Source organism: Pongo abelii, chromosome 19 (genome assembly GCF_028885655.2).
Source record: "Pongo abelii isolate AG06213 chromosome 19, NHGRI_mPonAbe1-v2.0_pri, whole genome shotgun sequence".
NCBI classification, from domain to species: Eukaryota; Metazoa; Chordata; class Mammalia; order Primates; family Hominidae; genus Pongo; species Pongo abelii.
This window is the reverse complement of record NC_072004.2, coordinates 66,760,088-66,784,029: the sequence shown is the minus strand read 5'-3', so window position 1 is coordinate 66,784,029 and position 23,942 is coordinate 66,760,088. Positions and strand designations below refer to the sequence as shown.

General features: G+C 48.9%; 1 protein-coding gene across 5 annotated transcripts in view; it reads left to right on the top strand.

Moving 5' to 3' along the window:
- The window catches only part of LOC129054964 (uncharacterized), a 38,651-nt gene extending 15,630 nt beyond the window's left edge, over positions 1-23,021 (top strand). For 2 of the 5 annotated variants that reach the window (XR_008519634.2, XR_010137981.1), the window contains 3 exons: positions 10,502-10,599; positions 21,972-22,065; positions 22,542-23,021. Coding sequence is in view for 2 of the 5 variants with exons in the window: in XM_054546607.1 (XP_054402582.1) it covers positions 21,972-22,377 (406 nt within the window). In the remaining 3 variants the exon portion in view is untranslated. Of the gene's footprint in view, positions 1-10,501; positions 10,600-21,971; positions 22,401-22,541 lie in introns of those variants that run through there. The other 3 variants (XR_008519633.2, XM_054546608.2, XM_054546607.1) reach the window with 3 other exon arrangements.
- The last annotated feature ends 921 nt before the right edge of the window (positions 23,022-23,942 follow it).

Below are 23,942 nucleotides of genomic sequence, written 5' to 3'. Positions count from 1 at the left end.
TATAGGGACACTGTCATGACAGACCCCAAAATGCTTTTAGATGACTGATACATGCTCATAGAAGGAAGAGAGGCACCTCTAACCCCCACATCCTTTCTACTGGACACTCACATACCCCTGTACAAAATGTATAGATATAATTTCTTTATGTCCCAGAGCCCAATTAGGTTGGGACATGTGGCTCAAACACACTTGATTTGAGGGTTTGGGAATCTTGGGTCTTTCATTTCTCTGTGCCTGAAAGTGAGATTTGGGTCATCAATACTGGAAATGAGATTGGGGTCATCATAGACTCTTAGGTAAGGAAGGCGACCTTTAAGATCACCCAGCCCCACCGGGTGCGGTGGCTCACGCCTGTAATCACAGCACTTTGGGAGGCCTAGGTGGGCAAATCGCCTGAGGTGAGGAGTTTGAGACCAGCCTGACCAACATGGAGAAACCCCGTCTCTACTAAAAATACAAAATTAGCCGGGCGTGGTGGCACATGCCTATAATCCCAGCTACTTGGGAGGCTGAGGCAGGAGAATCGCTTGAACCCGGGAGGCGGAGGTTGCAGTGAGCCGAGATCGTGCCATTGTACTCCAGCCTGGGCAACAGGAGAGAAACTGTCTCAAAAAACAAAAAAAGTCCAGGCGCCGTGGCTCACGCCTGTAATCCCAGCACTTTGGGAGGCCGAGATGGGTGGATTACCTCAGGTCAGGAGTTTGCAACCAGCCTGGCCAACAAGGTGAAACCCCGTCTCTACTAAAATACAAAAATTAGCTGGGCCTGGTCACAGGCGCCTGTAATCCCAGCTACTCGGGAGGCTGAGGCAAGAGAATCGCTTGAACCCGGGAGGCGGAGGTTGCAGTGAGCTGAGACCGTGCCATTGCACTCCAGCCTGGGCAACCAGAGCAAAACTCTGTCTCAGAAAAAAAAGAAAGAAAAAAAAATCACCCTGACCCACCCTCTTGTTTTGGAGAGATTCCATAATTATTTGTTTATATATTGAATACCTGCCATGTGCTGTAAATAGAAAAATGAGATGACCAAGACAATTTTCTTCCCTTGAGGACCTCACAGGACTAGAAGACAAGTCTGCCACTAGTTACAAACAATGGGATAAGTAAGTACTGTAATGACAGTTATGTGCAGAGTGCAGGAGTGACAGGGAGAAGAGGAGGGGCCATCTCTGCCTGGGGAATAATTGAATACACAGAGGTGATGTGTGAGCTGGGTTTTGAAGGGATGCTGCATGGTTGGCCTAGAAAGGTGGGTTGGGATAAAGGTTGAGTTAGGACAAGAACCCCGTTTTCTAGGCAGTGCTCTCCCCATACATGGCCGCTATTTATTTCCTTCCTTCCTTCTTTCCTTCCTTCTTTTCTTTTCTTGTTTCTCTTTCTTTCTTTTCTTTCTTTCTTTCTCTTTCTTTCTTTCTTTCTTTCTTTTTCCTTTCTTTCTCTCTCTCTTTCTCTCTGTCTTTCCTTTCTTTCTTTTTTTCACGGAGTCTCGCTCTGTCACCCAGGCTGGAGTGCAGTGGCACCATCTTGGCTCACTGCAAGCTCCGCCTCCAGGGTTCACGCCATTCTCCTGCCTCAGCCTCCCAAGTAGCTGGGACTACAGGCGCCCGCCACCGTGCCTGGCTAATTTTTTGTATTTTTAGTACAGATGGGGTTTCACCATGTTGGCCAGGATGGTCTCGATCTCCTGATCTCGTGATCTGCCCACCTCGGCCTCCCAAAGTTCTGGAATTACAGGTGTGAGCCACCGTGCCTGGCTCTTTCTTTCTTTTTTTTTTTTTTTGAGATGGAGTTTCACTCTTGTCACCCAGGCTGGAGTGCAATGGGGTGATCTTGGCTCCCTGCAACCTCCGCCTCCCAGGTTCAAGCAATTCTCCTGTCTCAGCCTCCCAAGTAGCTGGGGTTACAGGCATCTGCCACCACACCCGGCTAATTTTTGTATTTTTAGTAGAGATGGGGTTTCACCATGTTGGCCAGGCTGGTTTTGAACTCCTGACCTCAGGTGATCTGCCTGCCTCGGCCTCCCAAAGTGCTGGGATTACAGGTGTGAGCCACTGTGCCCAGCCCCCTATTTCTTTTTTGTTTCTGGAGATGGAGTCTTGTTCTGTTGCCCAGGCTGGAGTGCACTGGCGTGATCTTGGCTTACTCCAACCGCCTCCCAGTTTTAAGCAATCCTCCTGCCTCAGCCTCCTAAGTAGCTGGGACTATGGGTGCATGTCACCATGCCTGGCTAATTTTTGTATTTTTAGTAGAGACAGGGTTTCATTATGTTGGCCAGGTTGGTCTCGAATTCCTGACCTCAGACCTCAGATGATCCACCCACCTCAGCCTCCCAAAGTGCTGGGATTACAGGCATAAGCCACCATGCCCAGCCAGTACATGGTCCCTATTTCTATCACCTTGAGATGATTTGCTGAAGAAGCTGAAGACCTGGTTTTCCAGCTGCCTGAAGGTAGTGGACTGGGAGTTGGGTCCCTACGCAGCAGCCAAGGAAGGGCCATTATTATGTTCAGACTTGACGGAGCATCCATCAGCAGGACCAGACCTGCCTGGGCAGTAGAGGGAGGAAATGAGAGACAACCTCTCAGGCAGATACACTGTGCTAGACAGCAGCAGTGAAGATGTGAATCCTTTAAATCTTGGCATAGCCTGGAGGGAAACCAGGGTCTAATTGGTCTAGTTGTTCCATTTATCTGGGCAAGGAGAGGAGAGGTACTTTCCATTTCTCACTCTATTTGTAGGCACCATAAGTATTTAGCCTGATGAGTCTGAACATTTGCTTCTTGATTATCAGTGTGTGGCCTACCCACTAGTGAAGAAACTGCTTGCCAGACTTCCTGGTCCCTGCCATCTGGCATGGGGTGCTCAGAGGAAGCCAGTGTCACAGCACAAGACAAACCCAACTTAGGATGGAAACTTGCTACATTCAACATGCAATTAAAGAACAAGTATTCCATAAAAATGAATGTGGGGCCGGGCACGGTGGCTCACGCCTGTAATCCCAGCACTTCGGGAGGCCAAGGCGGGCGGATCACCTGAGGTCAGGAGTTGGAGAGCAGCCTGGCCAACATGGCAAAACCCCGTCTCTACTAAAAAAAAAATTAGCTGTGCACATGCCTGTAATCCCAGCTACTTGGGAGGCTGAGGCAGGAGAATGGCTTGAACCCAGGAAGCAGAGGTTGAAGTGAGCTGAGATTACGCCACTGCACTCCAGCCTGGGTGACAGAGGAAGACTCCATCTCAAGAAAAAAAAAAAAAGAACAATTTGGAATCTCTTGCTGTCTTCTGGATCAGTCTCTATATTGATGGCATATCTCCTTTAACATGTGAACAAATAAGAATTTCTGGGCCAGGCGTGGTGGCTCACGCCTACAATCCCAGCACTTTGGGAGGCCGAGGCGGGCAGATCACCTGAGGTCAGGAGTTCAAGACCAGCCTGACCAACACGGAGAAACCCTGTTTCTACTGAAAATACAAAATTAGCTGGGAGTGGTGGCGCATGCCTGTAATCCCAGTTACTTGGGAGGCTGAGGCAGGAGAATCATTTGAACCAGGGAGACGGAGGTTGCAGTGAGCCAAGATCACGCCACTGCACTCCAGCCTGGGCAACACAGCGAGACTCCGTGGAGTAAGATAAATACCAATATGCAAGAGGAAGGATGAGAAAGGGGTGCTCTGGTGAGGGCCTGGGCTGACTTACTCAGGTATGTTGCCTCAGCTCTACCAAGAATTTTCAGTGTGGCCTTGGGTGGCCATTGCTCTCCTGGAGTCGGTTTTTTCAGCTATAAATGAGGAGGGGGAAGACTCCAGTGTATGTGTAGCACAAAATTTTGACTCAGGGTTCTTTCCTAAACCCTGATGCCTAATTTTAAAAACAATGGGAAACGGTGTCCCCAGGTAATTGTCCTACACATCAGTTTAGAGCACGGAAGTGAGGAGCAAGGCCAGGACAGGGGAGGAGAAGCCTGCACCCAAGGCCCAGGTCCAGCTGAGCACATGCAGAGGGAGGTCAGGGAGCCATGGGCTTAGGGCAGGCAGAGGGACCATCTGGTGATGAAAGGGCTGGTCTGGGGGAATGCAGAGAAGGCAGAAGGTGCTGCAGACAGTTCTGCCAGGTCCTGGGCTTGAGGAGGCCTACTCTTCCCTGCTCTCCCCTGCTCTCCCCCACTCTCCCCTGCTGTCCCCTGCTGTCCCCTGCTGTCCCCTGCTCTCCCCTGCTGTCCCCTGCTGTCCCCTGCTCTCCTGCCATCCCACCACCGGTGCTTCAACTGGTGGGGTAGCTCCTGTGCGTACCTGAGTTTTGTGGAGCTTTCAGACTCTCTGCAATTGGTCTCCTGAGCTAAAGTCCCCAGTTCTCCCCTTCACCCTTCCCTAGGGTCTGAAAACTTGGATCACAAAAAGGTGGAAAAAACCAATTCCTTTGAAAAGGCCCTTGTTCTTTCACTCAAGACACTGGGTGTGGTTCTTAATAGACCCAACCCAAACATGTCACATCATCTCCCAATACATAATTCTATTCATTCTCCTTGTGGGAGCCACCTGGGCAGAAAGATGTGGCCTCTTGAGGGTGAGAAAGGTAAATAAGGGAGTCTTAATTTGTCACTAGCTGAGGTTGGAAGCTCTAATTTTGTAGCTCTCCAGGGTGAACACTGTTTTGTGGTCTAGAATTGTCTGGGATGTTATTTGCTAACCCAAGCCACCAGCGCTCACCACGGCCTGCCGACATTCCTGTTCTTTAAAAGTTCCACTTGGCAGGGCACAGTGGCTCATGCCTGTAATCCCAGCACTTTGGGAGGCCGAGGCAAGCAGATCACCTGAGGTCGGGAGTTCGAGACCAGCCTGACCAATATGGAGAAACCCCCAACTCTACTAAAAATACAAAATTATCCAGGCATGGTGGCACATGCCTGTAATCCCAGCTACTCGGGAGGCTGAGGCAGAAGAATCACTTGAACCCGGAAGGTGGAGTTTGCGGTGAGCCGAGATTGCACCATTGCACTCCAATCTGGGCAACAAGAGCAACACTCCGTCTCAAAAAAAAAGTTCCACCTGCCCAGGTCTGCATTGGGCTGGCATTCTCCCAAGGACTTAATCCACCATCGTGCTGGCCTACACTAATGAATATCCTCTCACCTGGGCCCAGCATGAGGCAAAGAAAAACCCCAGCTGTGAAATCAGTGCATCATCAGTCAGAGCAACTCAGTGGCTTCCTAAACTGATTTCCACAAAGTCACAACCAGAAAGCAAGAAAAGTAATTTCCACAGCTGTCCTCATTTTTCAGTTCCATATTCCTGACTGCAGGGGAGCATCCCTCATTACTCTGGTCCATCTATCATTCCTCAGCTTCTGACCCCTTTCAGAACGTGACCTGGTCACTTCACACATGTGGGAGGCTGGGCGTCTGTATTCATCTCACAGGGACCCCCGACCCCCACCCCGAACATCAACATCTGTCCATGTACTCAAGGTGTCACTTCTCAGAAAAGTCTTCTTTGGATTAATCTGCGCCCACCCACCCAGGCCGGCCACATTCTGTGTTTACCATCCTGCCATCAATGGACAGCATCACAAAATGTGATTTACCACTATTTGTGCTTGTTAACACTTACCGGGTGTCAGCGGGCAGAACGGATTACCAGCCCAGGGCATTCTGGCCCCAAATGCAGTTTTCCTCTCCAGTCAAGTCTAGACTAACAAATACCCCACGACAGACACTCAGTGCTGAAGTCAGTTCCTGGAAACAGGTGATTCAGGCGTGGGAGGTTCAGTGCCTGTGGCCCATCCTTCTTTGCTTAGCCCTCAGATAGTGTCTCAGTCAGTTCAAGATGTTACAACAAAATGCCTAAGAATGAGTAATTTATAAAAAACAGAAATTTAAGGCCAAGCGCGGTGGCTCACGCCTGTAATCCCAGCACTTTGGGGAGGCCGAGGAAGACAGATCATGAGGTCAGGAGATTGAGACCATCCTGGCCAACATGGTGAAACCCCGTCTTTACTAAAATACAAAACAAAACAAAACAAAAATCAGCCAGACGTGGTGGCGCATGCCTGTAGTCCCAGCTACTCAAGAGGCTGAGGCAGGGGAATCTCTTGAACCCGGGAGGCAGAGGTTGCAGTGAGCTGAGATAGCGCCACAGCACTCCAGCCTGGGTGACAGAGCGAGACTCTGTTTCAAAACAAACAAACAAACAAAAACCCAGAAATTTCTTTCTTTCTTTTTCTTTTCTTTTTGAGACAGAATCTTGCTCTGTCGCCAGGCTGGAGTGCTGTGGTGCTATCTCGGCTCACTGCAACCTCTGCCTCCCGGGTTCAAGCGATTCCCCTGCCTCCGCCTCCCGAGTAGCTGGGACTACAGGCACGTGCCACCACACCAGGCTAATTTTTGTATTTTTAGTAGCAACCGGGTTTCACCGTGTTGGTAGGCTGGTCTCAAACTCCTGACCTCGTGAACCGCCCATCTTGGCCTTCCAAAGTGCTGGGATTACCAGTGTGAGCCACCATGCCCAGCAGAAATTTATTTTTCACAGTTCTGGAGACTGGGAAGTCCAAGATCAAGGTGTCAGCAAATGTGGTGGCTGGCAAGGACTGCCTCTGCTTCTAAGATGGCTCGTGTTGCTGCATCCTTTGGAGTGGATGAATGTTGTGTCCTCCCTGGGGGTAAGGCATGGGAGGGAAGAGGCATGAGGGAGTTTCCTTCTGTCTCTTTTATTTATGTATTTATTTATTTATTTATTTATTTAGAGACGGAGTCTCACTCTGTCTCCCAGGCTGGAGTGCGGTGGCTCCATCTCAGCTCACTGCAAGCTCCGCCTCCCGGGTTCACGCCATTCTCCTGCCTCAACCTCCCTAGTAGCTGGGACTACAGGCGCCCGCCACCACGCCTAGCTAATTTTTTAAAAATATTTTTAGTAGAGACAGGGTTTCACCGTGTTAGCCAGGATGGTTTCCATCCCCTGACCTCGCAATCCGCCCACCTCGGCCTCCCAAAGTGCTGGGATTACAGGCGTGAGCCACAGTGCCCCGCCCAGCCTCTTTTAAAAGAGCACTAATTGGCTGGGCGTGGTGGCTCAGGCCTGTGATCCCAGCACTTTGGGAGGCTGAGGCAGGCGGATCACGAGGTCAGGAGATCGAGATCATCCTGGCTAACATGGCGAAACCCCTTCTCTACTAAAAAAACATAAAAAATTAGCCGGGCATGGTGGCAGGAGCCTGTAGTCCCAGCTACTTGGGAGGCTGAGGCAGGAGAATGGCGTGAACCCGGGAGGCGGAGCTTGCAGTGCGCTGAGATGGAGCCACTGCACTCCAGCCTGGGAGACAGAGCGAGACTCTGTCTCAAAAAAAAAAAAAAAAAAAAAAAAGGCCCTAATCCTGGCTGGGTGTGGCAACTCACGCCTGTAATCCCAGCACTTTAGGAGTCCGAGCTGGGCAGATCACCTGAGGTCAGGTGTTTGAGACTGGCCTGGCCAACATGGCGAAAAAGTCCGAGCTGGGCAGATCACCTGAGGTCAGGTGTTTGAGACCGGCCTGGCCAACATGGCGAAACTCTGTCTCTACTAAAAATACAAAAATTAGCCTGGCGTGGTGGCACTTGCCTGTAGTCCCAGCTACTCGGGAGGCGGAGGCAGGGGAATCGCTTAAACCCGGGAGGCAGAGGTTGCAGTGAGCTGAGATCATACCACTAGACTCCAGTCTGAGCAACAGAGTGAGATTCTGTCTCAAAATAAATAAATAAATAGCCGGGCACGGTGGCTCATGCCAGCACTTTGGGAGGCCGAGGCAGGCAGATCACCTGAGGTTGGGAGTTCAAGACCAGCCTGACCAACATGGAGAAACCCCGTCTGTACTAAAAATACAAAATTAGCCGGGGTGGTGGCGCATGCCTGTAATCCCAGCTACTTGGGAGGCTGAGGTAGAAGAATTGCTTGAACCTGGGAGGCGGAGGTTGTGGTGAGCCGAGATCGCGCCATTGCACTCCAGCCTGGGTAACAAGAGGGAAACTATGTCTCAAAAAAAAATAATAATAAATAAAATAAATAAAGAGCACTAATCCATTTGTGAGGGTGGTGGAACCCTCTTGACTTAATCATGTCCACAAAGTACCCACCTCTTAATACCATCACCTTGGGGTTTAAGTTACAACATGAATTTTGGAGGGACACATACATTCAAACCATAGTGATGCTGGTACAGGTCCTGTGTCAGTCAGGGCTCTCCCAGAGAAACAGAACCAGTAGGGGTGTGTGTGTGTGTGTGTGTGTGTGTGTGTGTGTGTGTGTGTGTGTGTGTGTGTGTGTGTGTGTGTGTGTGTGTGTGTGTGTGTGTGTGTGTGTGTAAAGAGAAAGATTTGGCCGGGCTCGGTGGCTCAAGCCTGTAATCCCAGCACTTTGGGAGGCAGAGGCAGGCGGATCACGAGGTCAGGAGATCGACACCATCCTGGCTAACATGGTGAAACCCTGTCTCTACTAAAAATACAAAAAATTAGCCGGGCATTGTGGCACACACCTATAATCCCAGCTACTCGGGAGGAGAATCGCTTGAACCCAGGAGGCGGAGGTTGCAGTGAGCCAAGATTGTGCCACTGCACTCCAGGCTGGGTGACAGAGTGGACTCTGCCTCAAAGAAAAAAAAAAGGAGAGAGAGAGACCACAAGGAACTGATTTACACAGTTGTGGGGGCTGGATAGGCAAATTCAAAATCCCTAAGGCAGCCTGGAACGCTCAGGCAGGAGCTGATGCTGCAGTGCCCAAGGAGAATTTCTTCTTCCTCAAGGGAACCTTAGGAGTTGAGAGTTGATTTTTTTTGTTTGTTTGTTTGAGACGGGGTCTTTCTCTGTCACCCAGGCTGGAGTGCAGTGGCGTGATCTCAACTCATTGCAACCTCTGCCTCCTGGGTTCAAGCAATTCTCCTGCCTCAGCCTCCCCAGTAGCTGGGATTACAGGCATGCACTGCCATGCCACTAATTTTATATTTTTAGTAGAGACGGGGTTTCACCATGTTGGTCAGGCTGGTCTCGAACTCCCAATCTCAATTGATCTGCCTGCCTCGACCTCCCAAAATGCTGGGATTACACATGTGAGAAACCATGCCCGGCCTAATTTTTGTATTTTTAGTAGAGATGGGTTTTCACCATGTTGGCCAGGCTGGTCTCGAACTCCTGACCTCAGGTGATGCACCCTCCTCGGCCTCCCAAAGTGGTGGAATTACAGGCATGAGCCACTATGCCCGTCCGGGAGTTGATCTTTTTTTTTGAGACGAAGTCTCGCTCTGTTGCCCAGGCTGGAGTGCAGTGGCATGATCTCGGCTCACTGCAACCTCCGCCTCCCGGGTTCACGCCATTCTCCTGCCTCAGCCTCCCGGTAGCTGGGACTACAGGCGCCCGCCACCACGCCCGACTAATTTTTTGTATTTTTAGTAGAGACAGGGTTTCACCATGTTAGCCAGGATGGTCTGGATCTCCTGACCTTGTGATTCGCCCGCCTCGGCCTCCCAAAGTGCTGGGATTACAGGCGTGAGCCACTGCGCCTGGCCTTTTTTTTTTTTTTTTTTTGAGATGGAGTCTCACCCTGTCACCCAGGCTGGAGTGCAGTGGCCCAATCTTGGCTCACTGCAACCTCCACCTCCCCGGTTCAAGCAATTCTGCTGCTTCAGTCTCCTGAGTAGCTGGGATTACAGGCACGCGCCACCACACCTAGCTAATTTTTGTATTTTTGGTAGAGACGGGGTTTCACGGCATTGGTCAGGCTGGCCTGGAACGCCTGACCTCATGCTCCGCCTGCCGTGGCCTCCCAAAGTGCTGGGATTACAGGCGTGAGCCACCGCGCCTGGCGGGAGTTGATCTTAAGGCCTTTCAACTTGATGGATAAGGCCCACAGAAATTATCAAAGATAGTCTCTTTTACTTAAAGTCAACTGACATCTACAAAATACCATTGCAGTGCCTCCTAGATTAACATCTGACTGAATAAGGATACTACATAACCTAGGCAAGTTGAAATAAAAAGCTAACCATCACAGGTCCTGTGGCTGGAAAGACAAATTCATACCCAGAATTAATGTCAATTCCAGTCAAGATGGATTGTTGCCTCATCCAGACTGGAAGGGATCCAGTGTAATCGACTCATCATCATGTGGCTAGTTGATCTCTGAGGAAGAATGGTGCTGTATGGGGCGTGGCATTGGTCTGTTACTGGCAGGTTGGTTGGCAGTATTAAAATGAGTCTTGGTGAGTGGGACCCCATGCTCTGGGGCCCAGTTATAGCTTTCATTCCCTACCACCATGGATCTTCATTCATGCACCAACTGGGGAAGAACTAAGTTGACCAATGACAGAGACTGGCTCATGTCAACTGGCCTAGTTATTCTGTCTACTTAGTTACATAGTACATCTTCCATGGCGGATGCTCCCTGATGGGCATTAATGCAACGATCTTTGTACTTTATGCCCATGCTCACTCCCACAGGTCCATCCATATGTCTTTTTTTTTTTTCCCTCTGTCGCCCAGGCTGGAGTGCAATGGCACGATCTTGCCTCACTACAACCTCTGCCTCCTGGGTTGAAGCAATTCTCCTGCCTCATCCTCCCAAGTAGCTGGGATTACAGGTGTGTGCCACCATGCCGGTCTAATTTTTTTGTATTTTTAGTAGAGATGGGGTTTCACCATGTTGGCTAGACTAGTCTCAAACTCCTGACCTTGTAATCTGCCCACCTCGGTCTCCCAAAGTGCTGGGATTACAGAGCCACCACACCTAGCCACATGCCCCTTTACTATGTCTCTTTGTCTCTGATCTTCCCATCTTTCTCTCTCAAACCCCTGGCAAACCAGTCAAGCCATTTGCCATTGCACGTGACTCTGGTATATTCTTACCTTGGGCTCCTTCTCTTTCCATATGTAGTGGATATCCAGGTGTGCTGCCAAAGCTCTGCCCACTGAGAGGATTTTCCCTCACTGCCGTCTTCAGAACAATCCAGAGTAGGACTGTAGTGCAGCAGGAGCCCATTCCCAGCTTGCATCCACTGAGCCAATCCATCTGTGAGCCAAGCTCTGCTTTTATTCCTTTTCCTTAGTTAATCATAAAGGATTCCCACTTCCCCATGTGGCCACCGTACATGCAAGCTAAAGAAGAGGTAGCAGTGCAATAGTGGTGGACAACATGGGGGTCTGGGTGCAGCCATGGTGGATGACAATAGTGCGGGGCTGGGCCACATGCTCGTGCAGCTTACTCGTACCTCCTACTTGTGTTCTCTGTTCTTGCTCAAGTTCAATCCTGGATACTCTTTGCATCCATGAGTGCTCTTGGGTCTACCTAACTGGATGAATGGGTGGGTCTGATAGGATCGAGTTAATGATGGGCAGTTCTGGCTACATGAACACTGGTGCACATGCCCGGCTAATTTTTTTTTTTTGTATTTTTAGTAGAGATGGGGTTTCGCCATGTTGGTCAGGCTAGTCTCCAACTCCTGACCTCAGGTGGTCCACCTGCCTTGGCCTCCCAAACTGTTAGGATTGCAGGCGTGAGCCACTGCGCCGGGCCCAGAGTACATGTTTCTTAGCAAAAACTCCAACATACTCCAACTGCAACTGCCACTTCTTTCCCATCCAGTCTGATTAACATCACTGTTGTGGATTAAAATGCTGTTTTTCAGGATGTCCAGTAAAGTCCATTTGGATTACATTATATCAGAGGGTGAGAGAGATAACATAGGCAGGGTGTGTGTGTGGTGGCGTGGGGGATGAAATAAGACCATAAACGTACATTTTTTTAAAATTTTTTTTGAGATGGAGTCTTGCTCTGTCACCAAGCTGGAGTGCAGTGGCACCATCTCAGCTCACTGCAACCCCTGCCTCCTGGATTCAAGCGATTCTCCTGCCTCAGCCTCCTGAGTAGCTGTGACTACAGGCACACACCACCACTCCTGGCTTTTTTTTTTTTTAATTTTTAGTAGAACAGCGTTTCACCATGTTGGCCAAGGATGGTCTCAATCTCTTGACCTCGTGATCTGCCTGCCTCGGCCTCCCAAAATGCTGGGATTACAGGCATAAGCCACCATGCCCAGCCCTATAAACATAACTTTTATCCATCTAAAGTGAATGGAAATTTTTCTGATCCTCCTCTTGCTAGAGATGAAAAACAAAGCATTTATTAGAGCAATGACCATAAACCATGTAGTTGAGGCTGTGCTGATCAGCTTTAGCAGTGATCCACCTCTGGCACGGCAGTGTCAAGTGAGGCTTACCTCTTGCTGAGTTTGCAGTAGTCCATTTTAATCCTTTAGGATCTGCCTGGTGAATTTAATAAAGATATCATGGGAGGCCGGACGCGGTGGCTCACGCTTGTAATCCCACCACTTTGGGAGGCCGAGGCAGGTGGATTACCTGAGGTCAGGAATTCGAGACCAACCTGGCCAACATGGTGAGACCCCCATCTCTACTAAAAATACAAAAATTAGCCATCTGTGGTGGCGTGCGCCTGTAATCCCAGCTACTCAGGAGGCTGAGGCACAAGAATCACTTGAACCCAGGAGGCAGAGGCTGCAGGAAGCCAAGATCATGCCACTGCACTCCAGCCTGGGTGACAGACCAAGACTCCATCTCAAAAACAAACAAACAAACAAAGCAACAAAAAAAAACCGGCCAGGCGCGGTAGCTCATGTTTGTAATTCCACCACTTTGGGAGACCGAGGTGGGTGGGTCACTTGAGGTCAGGAGTTTGTGACCAGCCTGGCTGACATGGTGAAACCCCATCTCTACTAAAAATACAAAAAATTAGCCAGGCGTGGTGGCGGGCGCCTGTAATCCCAGCTACTCAGGAGGCTGAGGCAGGAGAATCACTTGAACTGGGGAGGCGGAGGTTGCAGTGAGCCAAGATCGTGCCACTGCACTCCAGCCTAGGCGACGGAGCGAAACTCTGTCTCAAAAAAAAAAAAAAAAAGATATAATGGAGACCAGCACTCCTGCTGCATCCTAATCACCTCCATAGCTCTCTGTAGATGAACCACCCCACCCCACAGTCCCCTGACATGGCCATTTGTTATGATAATTCAACCCACCTGGCTTCTGATGTTTCAGTGCTGCCACCTGGCCTCTATTAGGTAAGGACATGACCATTCTCACTGTTTTAAGGAGTCTAGTTCTGTAACTTCTCAATGATGATGGTGTCCCTTTCACCAGAAATTTCTCACCCATTTGATAGAAGGGATGTCCTCCAGACCCTCCCATGGAGCATAGTTAGCTGATAGATTTTCCAGCTTTTTTTCCAATATGTACACTCTGGCATGCCCAATTCTCTTTTTATTTTTATTTTTGGGGCAGAGTCTCCCTCTGTCACCTAGGTTGGAGTGCAGTGGTGCAATCTCAGCTCACTGCAACCTCCGCCTTCTGGGCTCAAGTGATCCTGCCGCCTCAGGCCTCCAAGTAGCTGGGCCCACAGGTGCGTGCTACCACGCCTGCTAATATCTTTTGTAGTTTTAGTAGAGATGGAGTTTCGCCATGTTGCCAAGGATGCCCAATTCTCTGTTTTCCACAGCAGTTTCAGCTTTTCTACTTCACTCAGTGTGGGCCATTGCTTTCTCCTAGCTTCCAACAGCCACCCTGGTAGTATATTAGTACCATTTCCTGGGAGCTTTGCTAGAGTCCATTATCAGGATGCTCTCAAGATGCTCCAATCAATAATTTTTTTTTTTTTTTTTTTTGAGATGAAGTTTCGCTTTTTGTTGCCCAGGCTGGAGTGCAATGGTGCGATCTCGGCTCATCGTAACCTCTGCCTCCCGGGTTCAAGTGATTCTCCTGCTTCAACCTCCTGTGTAGCTGGGATTACAGGCATGCGCCACCATGTCCGGCTATTTTTGTATTTTTAGCGGAGGTGGGGTTTCTCCATGTTGGTCAGGCTGGTCTCAAGCTCCCGACCTCAGGTGATCCGCACACCTCGGCCTCCCCAAAGCGCTGGGATTACAGGCATGAGCCACCACGTCCGGCCTCCAATCAATAAACTTTCACTTCTCCAACCTTACACAATGCCCTTCTCACCCCCGTCAAGTCCTGTAATACTGCCCCAGCTGCTGTGAGTACATGTTGGCTAGGTCCTGCAACTTCTTCAGGATACAGAGCCTGAATGAGTCACAGTCCAATCAGAAGACAAAAAAAACACCTAGTAATTTGAACAGGGAGAAAGTTTGATACATAGACTAATTAAGTATACCAGGGAACTGGAGTAATGAAGGATTAGCTAGTAAAAAGGAAACTTTCAAGAGTACAGGAATAGCAGACATAAGGAACAGTCACTACCCCTAATGTTGAGATAGAGCACCCAAGGAAGGGGCCATCCCAGGGCTGAGATCCCAATCTTGTTGGCAGGAAAGGGTCATGGCTCCTTGGATGTCAAAAACATCACTGTGGGACTAAAGCCAATCTGCCTGCCGAACTCACTGGCAATCTGACCTCTAGGGTGCCTGGGGAAATCGTGCACACACAGGTGTGTTATCAGAAGTGCTCCCTAAGCAACTCCTCAGGGGAATGCTGGGGGTGGCTGCTAGCTGCTGGGGGCTGCTGTTTGCATGCAGTAGAGCTGGGCAGTGGAGAAGCTGCTCACACTGCAGGAGCTGGGAGCTAGAGGAGCCATAGGAGGCTGCCGAGAATAGCACACTTGCACTAGAGAGGAAAACACTTTCCTCCTGCAAAGTTTCTCCAGCAGCCTCTAATGACAAAGCTTGACATAGTGCCAACTGGCAGAGGAGAAATACTTGAGGGGCTCTGATCCATTTTCATAGAGAAGGCAATGAAGGATTTATTTGCAGTGAAGTGGCAAAAAAAAAATGACAACTGGCATAGTCCTTTTGCTTTAGTGAGGGCAGCACTTACATAGCTAGGGTATGTTGTGACTTGACTGTAGCAATTGGCCTAGTGGCAAGGAAAAGTGATGAGGGGGTACATCCAGAGAAGTGTGCATTACTACAAGGCACAAGCCTCTGTCTTCAAGCAAGAAGGGAACATTAGCCTCTTACAGAGAGGAGTGGACCATGTCTGCAGTCCCAGAGAATTCAGGGAGATCTGGGATTTCATGGACCCAGATGTCTCCATCCCAAATCTCAGGATCCCACCCCGTCCCAACCAGGACCTTCACCTCGTCATAGTAGGCTTGCAGTGGATGACAAAATAACTTTTCTTTTTCTTTTTTCTCTTTTTCTTTTTTTTTTTTATTGAGACTTAGTCTCGCTTTGTCACCAGGCTGGAGTGCAGTGGCACGATCTTGGCTCCCTGCAACCTCCACCTCCCAAGATCAAGCGATTCTCCTGCCTCAGCCTCCCAAGTAGCTGGGACTACAGGAGTGCACCACCATGCCCAACTTATTTTTGTATTTTTTTTTGTAGAGATGGGGTTTCACCACGTTGGCCAGGATGGTCTCGATCTCTTGACCTCGTGATCCGCCCACCTCGGTCTCCCAAAGTGCTGGGATTACAGGCATGAGCCACCGAGCCCGGCCGAGAATTCAACTTTTTATGGAGTTCTGCTCTTCTTATAATTACGTCCTGGGCATGATCCTCAGCTTTCTGCCTTTTGGCTACAGGAGTTGAGTTTCTCCTCATTGGCTGCCAAGGGAGCTGTGTTAGTTTTCTATTGCTGTGTAACAAATTACCACAAACAGTGGCTTAAAACAACATCTGTTTATTATCATACAATTCTGTGGGTCAGGAACCTGGACATGCTTGACTGGCTTATGTTTGTTTGTTTTTTTGAGATGGAGTCTCACTCTGTTGCCCAGGCTGGAGTGCAGTGGCACGATCTCAGCTCACTGCAAGCTCCGCCTCCTGGGTTCAAGTGATTATTGTGCCTCAGCCTCCTGAGTAGCTGGGACTACAGGTGCCCACCACCACGCCTGGCTAATTTTTGTATTTTTAGTAGAGACAAGGTTTTACCATGTTGGCCAGGCTGGTCTTGAAATGACCTCAAGTAATCCACCTGCCTCAACCTCCCAAAGTGCTGAGATGACAAGTATGCGCCACTGCACCCGGCCCATGCTTGACTGGCTTCTGCTCAGAGTATCAGGTCAACTGTGCCATATGACATCATATAACATGGCATAATCACAGGAGTAATATCTCATCACATTAACAGATTCCAGGGTTCAGGGTATGGAATCTTTGTAGGGGGGTGCTATTTTTATTTATTTTCTTTTCTTTTTTCTTCTTTTTTTTTTTTTTTTTGAGATGGAGGTTTTACTTTGTCACCCAGGCTGGAGTGCAGCAGTGTGATCACAGCTCACTGCAGTCATCATCTCCCAGGCTCAAGTGAACCTCCCACCTCAGCCTCCTAAGTAACTGGGACCACAGACAAGGGCCACCATGGCTGGCTAGATTTGTTTTGTTTTGTTTTGTTTTTGTAGAGACAAGGTCTCACTCTGTTGCCCAAGGCTGGTCTCAAACTCCTGGGCTCAAGCGATCCTCCTGCCCTGGCCTCCCAAAGAGCTTGGATTACAAGGATGAGCCATAGTGCCCGGCCCAAGGGGGGCTTGTTTTTAGAACTTTGCCTACTACAGTCTGCCTTCTGGCTCCCAAAGATTCACATCCTCTTTGCCCCCATTGCAAAATACATTTACCTCCTCTGAAGCATCCCAAAGGTCTCATCCTACTACGACATAAATTCAGAGTCTCAAATGTTATCTAAATATCATCAGCTCAAAAGCCCAAAATTATATCATCTACATCAGGTACAGATGAATTCGCTGCGTATGATCCACTAAGTATAGCTCCTGGACACAGTTCCTCACCATCTATGGACCTAGGAAATTAAACAAATTGAAGCTGGGTACGATGAGAGGCCGAGGTGGGAGGACCACTTGAGGCCAGGAGGTTCAAGACCAGCAGCCTGGGCAACACAGCAAGACCCCGCCTCTAAAAAAAATAAATAAAGAAAGAAGAAGAAGAAGGAGAAGAAGAAAGAAGGAAGGAAAGGAAAAAAAAAAAAAAGAGAAGTTGTGGCTGGGCACAGTGGCTCATGCCTGTAATCCCAGCACTTTGGGAGGCCAAGGTCGGAGGATCATTTGAGGCCAGGAGTTCGAGACCAGCCTGGGCAACACAGTGAGACCTTGTCTCCTTATTAAAAAAATAAGGCAGGAGGATTGCTTGAGCCCAGGAGGTCGAGGCTGCGGTGAGCTGTGATCACGTCACTGCACTCCAGCTTGGGTGACAGAGTGAGACCCTGTCTCAAAAACAAACACAAAAAACCCAAGTTGTATGCCCCCAACACTCCCAACTTACAATAGTGGACAGGCAAAGGATAATAGTTATATTCTGGTCCAATAAGGGGGAAAGATCACTGGTCCAAAGCAATTTTTAAATCCAGTTGAGCAAACTCCATTAGGTTTCAAGGCCTGGAAATAATCCTTCACGGCCCTTGACTCTATCCTCTGTGCTCTTGGGTCCAACTCCTGAGTCATCTTTACTTTTTCATGAAACATAGCACATGTTTGCCACTAAGTTTTTTTTTTTTTTTTTTTTTTTGAGACAGAGTTTCACTCTTGTCGCTCAGGCTAGAGTGCAGTGGCGCAATCTCGGCTCACCGCAACCTCCGCCTCCCGGTTCAGGCAATTCTTCTAACTCAGCCTCCCAAGTAGCTGGGACTATAGGCATCTGCCACCATACCTCGCTAATTTTTTGTATTTTGGGTAGAGACAAGTTTTCACTATGTTGGCCAGGCTGCTGGTCTCGAACTCCTGACCTCATGATCCATCTGCCTCGGCCTCCCAACGTTCTGGGATTACAGGCGTGAACTACCGCGCCCGGCCTGCAGCTAAGTTTTATCAATCTGCTTTCTGCCACTAAAATTTTGGGGACTCAAAAGACTTTTTTTTTTTTTTTTTTGAGACAGAGTTTCACTCTTGTTGCCCAGGCTGGAGTGCAATGGCTCACCACAACCTCCGCCTCCTGGGTTCAAGTGATTCTCCTGCCTCAGCCTCCCAAGTAGCTGGGATTACAGGCATATGCCATCATGCTCGGCTAATTTTTTATTTTTTATTTTTTGACAGAGTCTCGCTCTGTCACCCAGGCTGGAATGCAGTGGCACGATCTCGGCTCACTGTAGCCTCTGCCTCCCGGGTTCAAGTGATTCTCCTGCCTCAGCCTCCTGAGTAGCTGGGACTACAGATGCGTGCCACCACGTCCAGCTAATTTTTGTATTTTTAGTAGAGATGGGGCTTCACCATGTTGGCCAGGCTGGTCTCAAACTCCTGACCTAGTGATTCGCCCTCTTTGGCCTCCCAAAGTGCTGGGATTATAGGCGTGAGCCACTGCGCTCAGCCTAATTTTGTATTTTTAATAGAGACGGGGTTTCTCTGTGTTGGTCAGGCTGGTCTCGAACTCCCAACCTCAGGTGATCCACCTACCTCGGCCTCCCAAAGTGCTGGGATTACAGGCGTGAGCCACTGCGCCCGGCCTAGAATTTTTTTTATTTTGTACTCTGTCCCTCTCAGTCCAAGCTCACAGTGTTTCTGCTGGTATAAACTTCTCTAGAACCTTGTGGGCTTTGCATAGATTTCGTAGGGATTCACTCCACCAGACAAATGCTCTTCCATGGATTTTTCTAAAATAGTCCCTTCTTGATATTCGGCTTCTGCTGAGAAGGCTAAGGGATAATACCTTGTAAGCTTCCTAGAGACACCCTGGTTTAAGTGAGATCTATGAAGACAGCCGTAGTATAGGTTGAATTGTGTCCTGCCCACCCCCTCCTCCAATTCCTAAGTTTAAATCCTAACCACCCACATCCCACCTTGGAATGTAACCTTATTTGGAAATGGGGTAGTTGCAGAGGTAATTAGTTAAGATGGGGTCAACCTGGACTCAGGTGGGCCCCTAATGCAATATGACTGGTGCTCTTATAAAAAGGGGAGATTTGGACACAGACATGCACACAGGGAGAACGCCACGTGAAAGTGAAGGTCAAGGATGATGCTTCCACAAGCCTAGGAACACCAAAGATTGCCAGCAAACCAAACCCCAGAATCTAGGGAAGAGGCATGGGACAGATTGTCCGACTCCAACAAGAACCAACCCTGCAGACACCTTGATCTTGTATTTGTTGCCTTTAGAATTGTGAGACAGTATTTTTTTTTTTTTTTGAGACAGTCTCATTCTGTCACCCAGGCTGGAGTGCGGTGGCTCAATCTTGGCTCACTACAACATCTGCCTCCCGGGTTCAACTGATTCTCGGGCCTCAGCCTCCCAAGTAGCTCGGATTATAGGTATCCACCACCACACCTGGCTAATTTTTTTGTATTTTTAGTAGAGACGGGGTTTCACCATGTTGGTCAGGCTGGTCTTGAACTCCTGGACTCAAGTGATCTGCCCACCTCGGCCTCCCAAAGTGCTGGGATTACAGGCATGAGCTACCGTTCCCAGCCAGAGACAATACATTTTTGTTGTTTAAGCCACTCAGTTTGAGGTACTGAATTATAGCAGGCTTAGGAAACTAACACAACCTTTAATTGCTCATGATTGACATTTTGATCTTTCTGAGATGTCAGCAAAAGTTTGTGTAGTCCCATACTTGGCCTTTTTTCTATGTTAGTTTTGGGCAGGCACTTCTGAATTTTAGCCTCTTTCGCAACCTGGATGGGCTGAGAATTTTCCAAATTATCAAGTCCTGATTCCTTTTTTCTTTTCTTTTTTTTTTTTTTTTTGAGACAGAGTCTTGCTTTGTTGTCCAAGCTAGAGTGCAGTGGTGCAATCACAGCTTTTCATAGCCTTGACCTCCTGGGCTCAAGCGATCCTCCCACCTCAGCCTCCCAAGTAGCTGGGACTACAGGTGCATGGCCACCACATCTGGCTAATTTTATTTTTCATTTTTTGTAGGAACAGGGTCTCACTATGTTGTCCAGGCTGGTCTCAAACTCCTCAACTCAAGCAATCCTTCCTCCTGAGCCTCCCAAAGTGCTGGGATTACAGGTGTGAGCCACGGTGTCCATCCCTGGTTCCTTTAACAGTTCTTCTTTCATTTATTCCTTTATTTATTTATTTATTGAGAGATGGAGTTTCACTCTGTTGCCCAGGCTTGAGTAGAATGGCGTGATCTTGGCTCACTGCAACCTCTGCCTCCCGGGTTCAAGCAGTTCTCTTGCTCAGCTTCCCAAGTAGCTGGGACTACAGGTGTGCGTCACCACACCCAGCTAATTTTTGCATTTTTTAGTGAAGACGGGGTTTCTCCATGTTGGCCAGGCTGGTCTCAAACTCCTGACCTCAAGTGATCCGCCCGCCTCTGCCTCCCAAAGTGCTGGGATTACAGGCGTGAGCCACCATGCCCAGCCTCTTCAATTTATTTCTATCCTCTTGCATTTTACAATGAGCAGCAAAAAGAAAGTAGGCTTTGCCTAGAAAAATGTCGTTGGCTAAATATGTACATTCATTGATTACAAGTTGTTTTTCCATAGAACTGCTAGACACAATTCCACTAAGCTTTCTGCCACTACATGATAAGAATCTCCCATCCCCAGCCTCCAATAATATGCTCCTCACTTCCTCCTGAGCTCCCACTGTCAGTGTCAAGTCAGGTTTCTACTAATGGTCTGTTCGTGGAGACTGAACCTTTATCTAAGATATTTAGAATTTCTATACATTCTTTAGACTTTAGGATTCTCCTTTCTTCTGACCAGCAACGTCTTTAGCATCCATATTTCTTTTTTTTTTTTTTGAGACGCTCTGTCGCCCAGGCTGGAGTGCAGTGGCGTGATCGCGGCTCACTGCAACCTCTGCCTCCTGGGTTCAAGCGATTCTCCTACCTCAGCCTCCCAAGTAGCTGGGATTACTGGTGTGCACCACGCCCAGCTAATTTTTGTATTTTTAGTAGAGACGGGGTTTCACCATTTTGCCCAGGCTAGTTAGTCTTGAGCTCCTGATCTCAGGTGATCCACCCGCTTCAGCCTCCCAAAGTGCTGGGATTACAGGCATGAGCCCCCATGCCCAGCCAGTATCCATATTTCTAAGAAAGGTCTGTTTAAGGAAATCTAGGCTTTTTCTATCAAGTTCCTCAAAATTCTTCCAGCCTTCACTCACTGCGCAATTCCAAAGTCATTCCCACATTTTTAGATATTTGTTATAGCATCCCACTTCTGGGTAGCCACATCTCTCTTAGTTTTCTAGTGCTGCATAACAGATACCACAAGTGTGGTGGCTTTAAACAGCACAAGGCCTTCTGATTTTCACACATGACCTCAATTGGTGGCTAAACGCCTGTAACCTTTCATTAGCTTTCTTGAATGCATCAGTGGTGTTCACCAAAAGCCTTCAGATTCTTTGGAATCTGAAGTGTTCACCATCTGTAGAATCAGTACTCCCTCCAACCTCTCAAAAGCCTATGATAACCGGGCATGGTGGCTCATGCCTGCAAACCCAGCACTTTGGGAGACTGAAGTGGGAGGATCATTTGAGGCCAGGAGTTTCAGTCCAGCATGGGCAACAAAGTGAGACTGTCTCTAAAAGAAAAGTATGATACTGCACGCACCACCATGCATTCCCTTCCATAGGTTCACCACTAGTGAAAGTTTGAACAATTCCACCACTTCAGCATACTCGGGATATCAGTTCCACCTGCCACTAGTGATGGCTGGCAAGTGATCCAGGTCCAAAACCCTATTTTATTATTTTATTTTATTTTTGAGATGGAGTCTAGCTCTGTCACCCAGGCTGGAGTGCAGTGCCGTGATTTCGGCTCATTGCAACCTCCATCTCCTGGGTTCAAGCGATTCTCCTGCCTCAGCCTCCCAAGTAGCTGGGATTACTGGTGTGTGCCACTACCCCTGGCTAATTTTTGTATTTTTAGTAGAGATAGGGTTTCACCATGTGGTAGTCTTGAACTCCTGACCTCAGGTGATCCACCCGCCTCGGCCTCCCAAAGTGCTGGGATTACAGGCGTGAGCCACCGCACCTAGCCCCCAAACTCCTTTTTAGAGTTGGCTTCCCCACACCACTCCTGGTGCTAACTGTATTAGATCAGGTTCCCCAGGAACCGACGCGACGACTGAGAACCAAAACCTGAGGACTGAAGGAAGCAGGATTGGACAAGAGGCCATGTGGGGTGCAGAGGTGAGCTGTCATGCAGTCACAAGGGCCTCAGGTGATCTCATGGAGTTTGGGAGAGGGTGGCTCTTTGGAATTGTCCCACCCAAGGCACAGATAAGGGTCTTTATGCCTCTTCATCAACCAGCCATTGTATGTGAACTGCCCGGGGGAGGGGAGGTGGCTTTCCTCAGCTCCAGGAAATGGCCTCTTCATCAACCAGCCATTGTATGTGAACTGCCCGGGGGAGGAGAGGTGGCTTTCCTCAATTCCAGGAGAGGGACACAGCTGACAGCTATTGGCACAAACAGCCGGGAGGATGAGTGCCTCAGTCCCTGAAGGGAGGGGACCTGGGTGGCCCCCCTGCCCCATCCACTGCCATTATTATTTTCTGCATCTCCCAATAGTTAATATTTGTACTTTGTATTAATTGTCTATTGCTGCATATCAAATTACCCCCTGAACTTAGCGGCTTAAAACAACAAATATTTGTAACCTCGTAGTTTCCGCTGGTCAAGAATCTGAGGCTGGGTGTCTGGCTCAGGGGCTCTCAGGAGACAGTCATCAAGCTACTGGCTTAGAAGCACCTCAAGACTCTGCTGTGGCTGGAGGGAACCACTTCCAAGCTCACTCATGTGACTGTCGGCAGGCCTCAGAAGACCCACTGCAAGCCCACTCACTGGGTGCTGGCAGGCTTGCGATCCATGGCACGACTTCCGTAGGCTGCCTAAGTATCGTCGTGACATGGCAGCTGGTGAATGGAGAGCAAGAGACCACACCAAGTCTGTTTGTATAACTTAATCTTGGAAGTGACATCACATCATTTCTGCCATATTGTATTTGTTTGAAGTCACTGAGTTGGCCTGGCAGGGTGGCTCACATCTGTAATCCCAACCTCACTTTGGGAGGCCGAGGTGGGTGGATCACCTGAGGTCAGGAGTTCAAGACCAGCCTGGCCAACATGGCAAAACCCGATCTCTACTAAAAATAAAAAAAAAAAAATTAGCCGGGGTGGTGGTGTGTGCCTGTAATCCCAGCTACCCGGGAGGCTGAGGCAGGAGAATTGCTTGCACCCGGGAGGCAGAGGTTGCAGTGAGCCAAGATTGCACCACTGCACTCTAGCCTGGGCGACAGAGTGGGATTCGGTCTCAAACAAACAAAAAAAGTCGACCGGGTGCGGTGGCTCAGGAGGCTGAGGCAGGAGAATCGCTTGAACCTGGGAGGCAGAGGTTGCGGTGAGCCAAGATCGCACCATTGCACTCCAGCCTGGGCAACAAGAGCGAAACTCTGTCTCCAAAAAAAAAAAGTTTTGGATTTTGGAGCATTTTAAATTTTGGATTAGGGATGCTCAACCTGTACTCAGTTATGGCCAAAAAAGTCAAGCTTCTTGCACAAGGAACTTGTACAAAGATATAAATAAGCTTTCAGTAACTTAGACCTAAATCTGGGGGCTGTTTCAAGTTATCTATTGCTGTGTAACAAACCACCCCAAATCTTAGTGATTTATAATAATACTATAATAATAGTTTATATCTCATGATCTTATGGGTTGGCTGGGAGGTTATTCTGCTGGTCTCACCTGAACTTTTTTTTTTTTGAAATGGAGTCTCGTTCTGTTGCCCAGGCTGGAGGGCAGTGGTGCAATCTCGGCTCCTGGGTTCAAGTGATTCTCCTACCCCAGTCTCCTGAGTAGTGGGATTACAGGCGCCCACCACCAGGCCTGGCTAATTTTGTATTTTTAGTAGAGATGGGGTTTCGCCATGTTGCCCAGGCTGGTCTTGAACTCCTGACCTCAAGTGATCCACCCATTTCAACCTACCAAAGTATTGGGATTACAGGTGTGAGCCACCGCACCCGGCCCCGCCTGGACTCTTAAGCATGCATTTACTTGTGGGTCAGCTGAG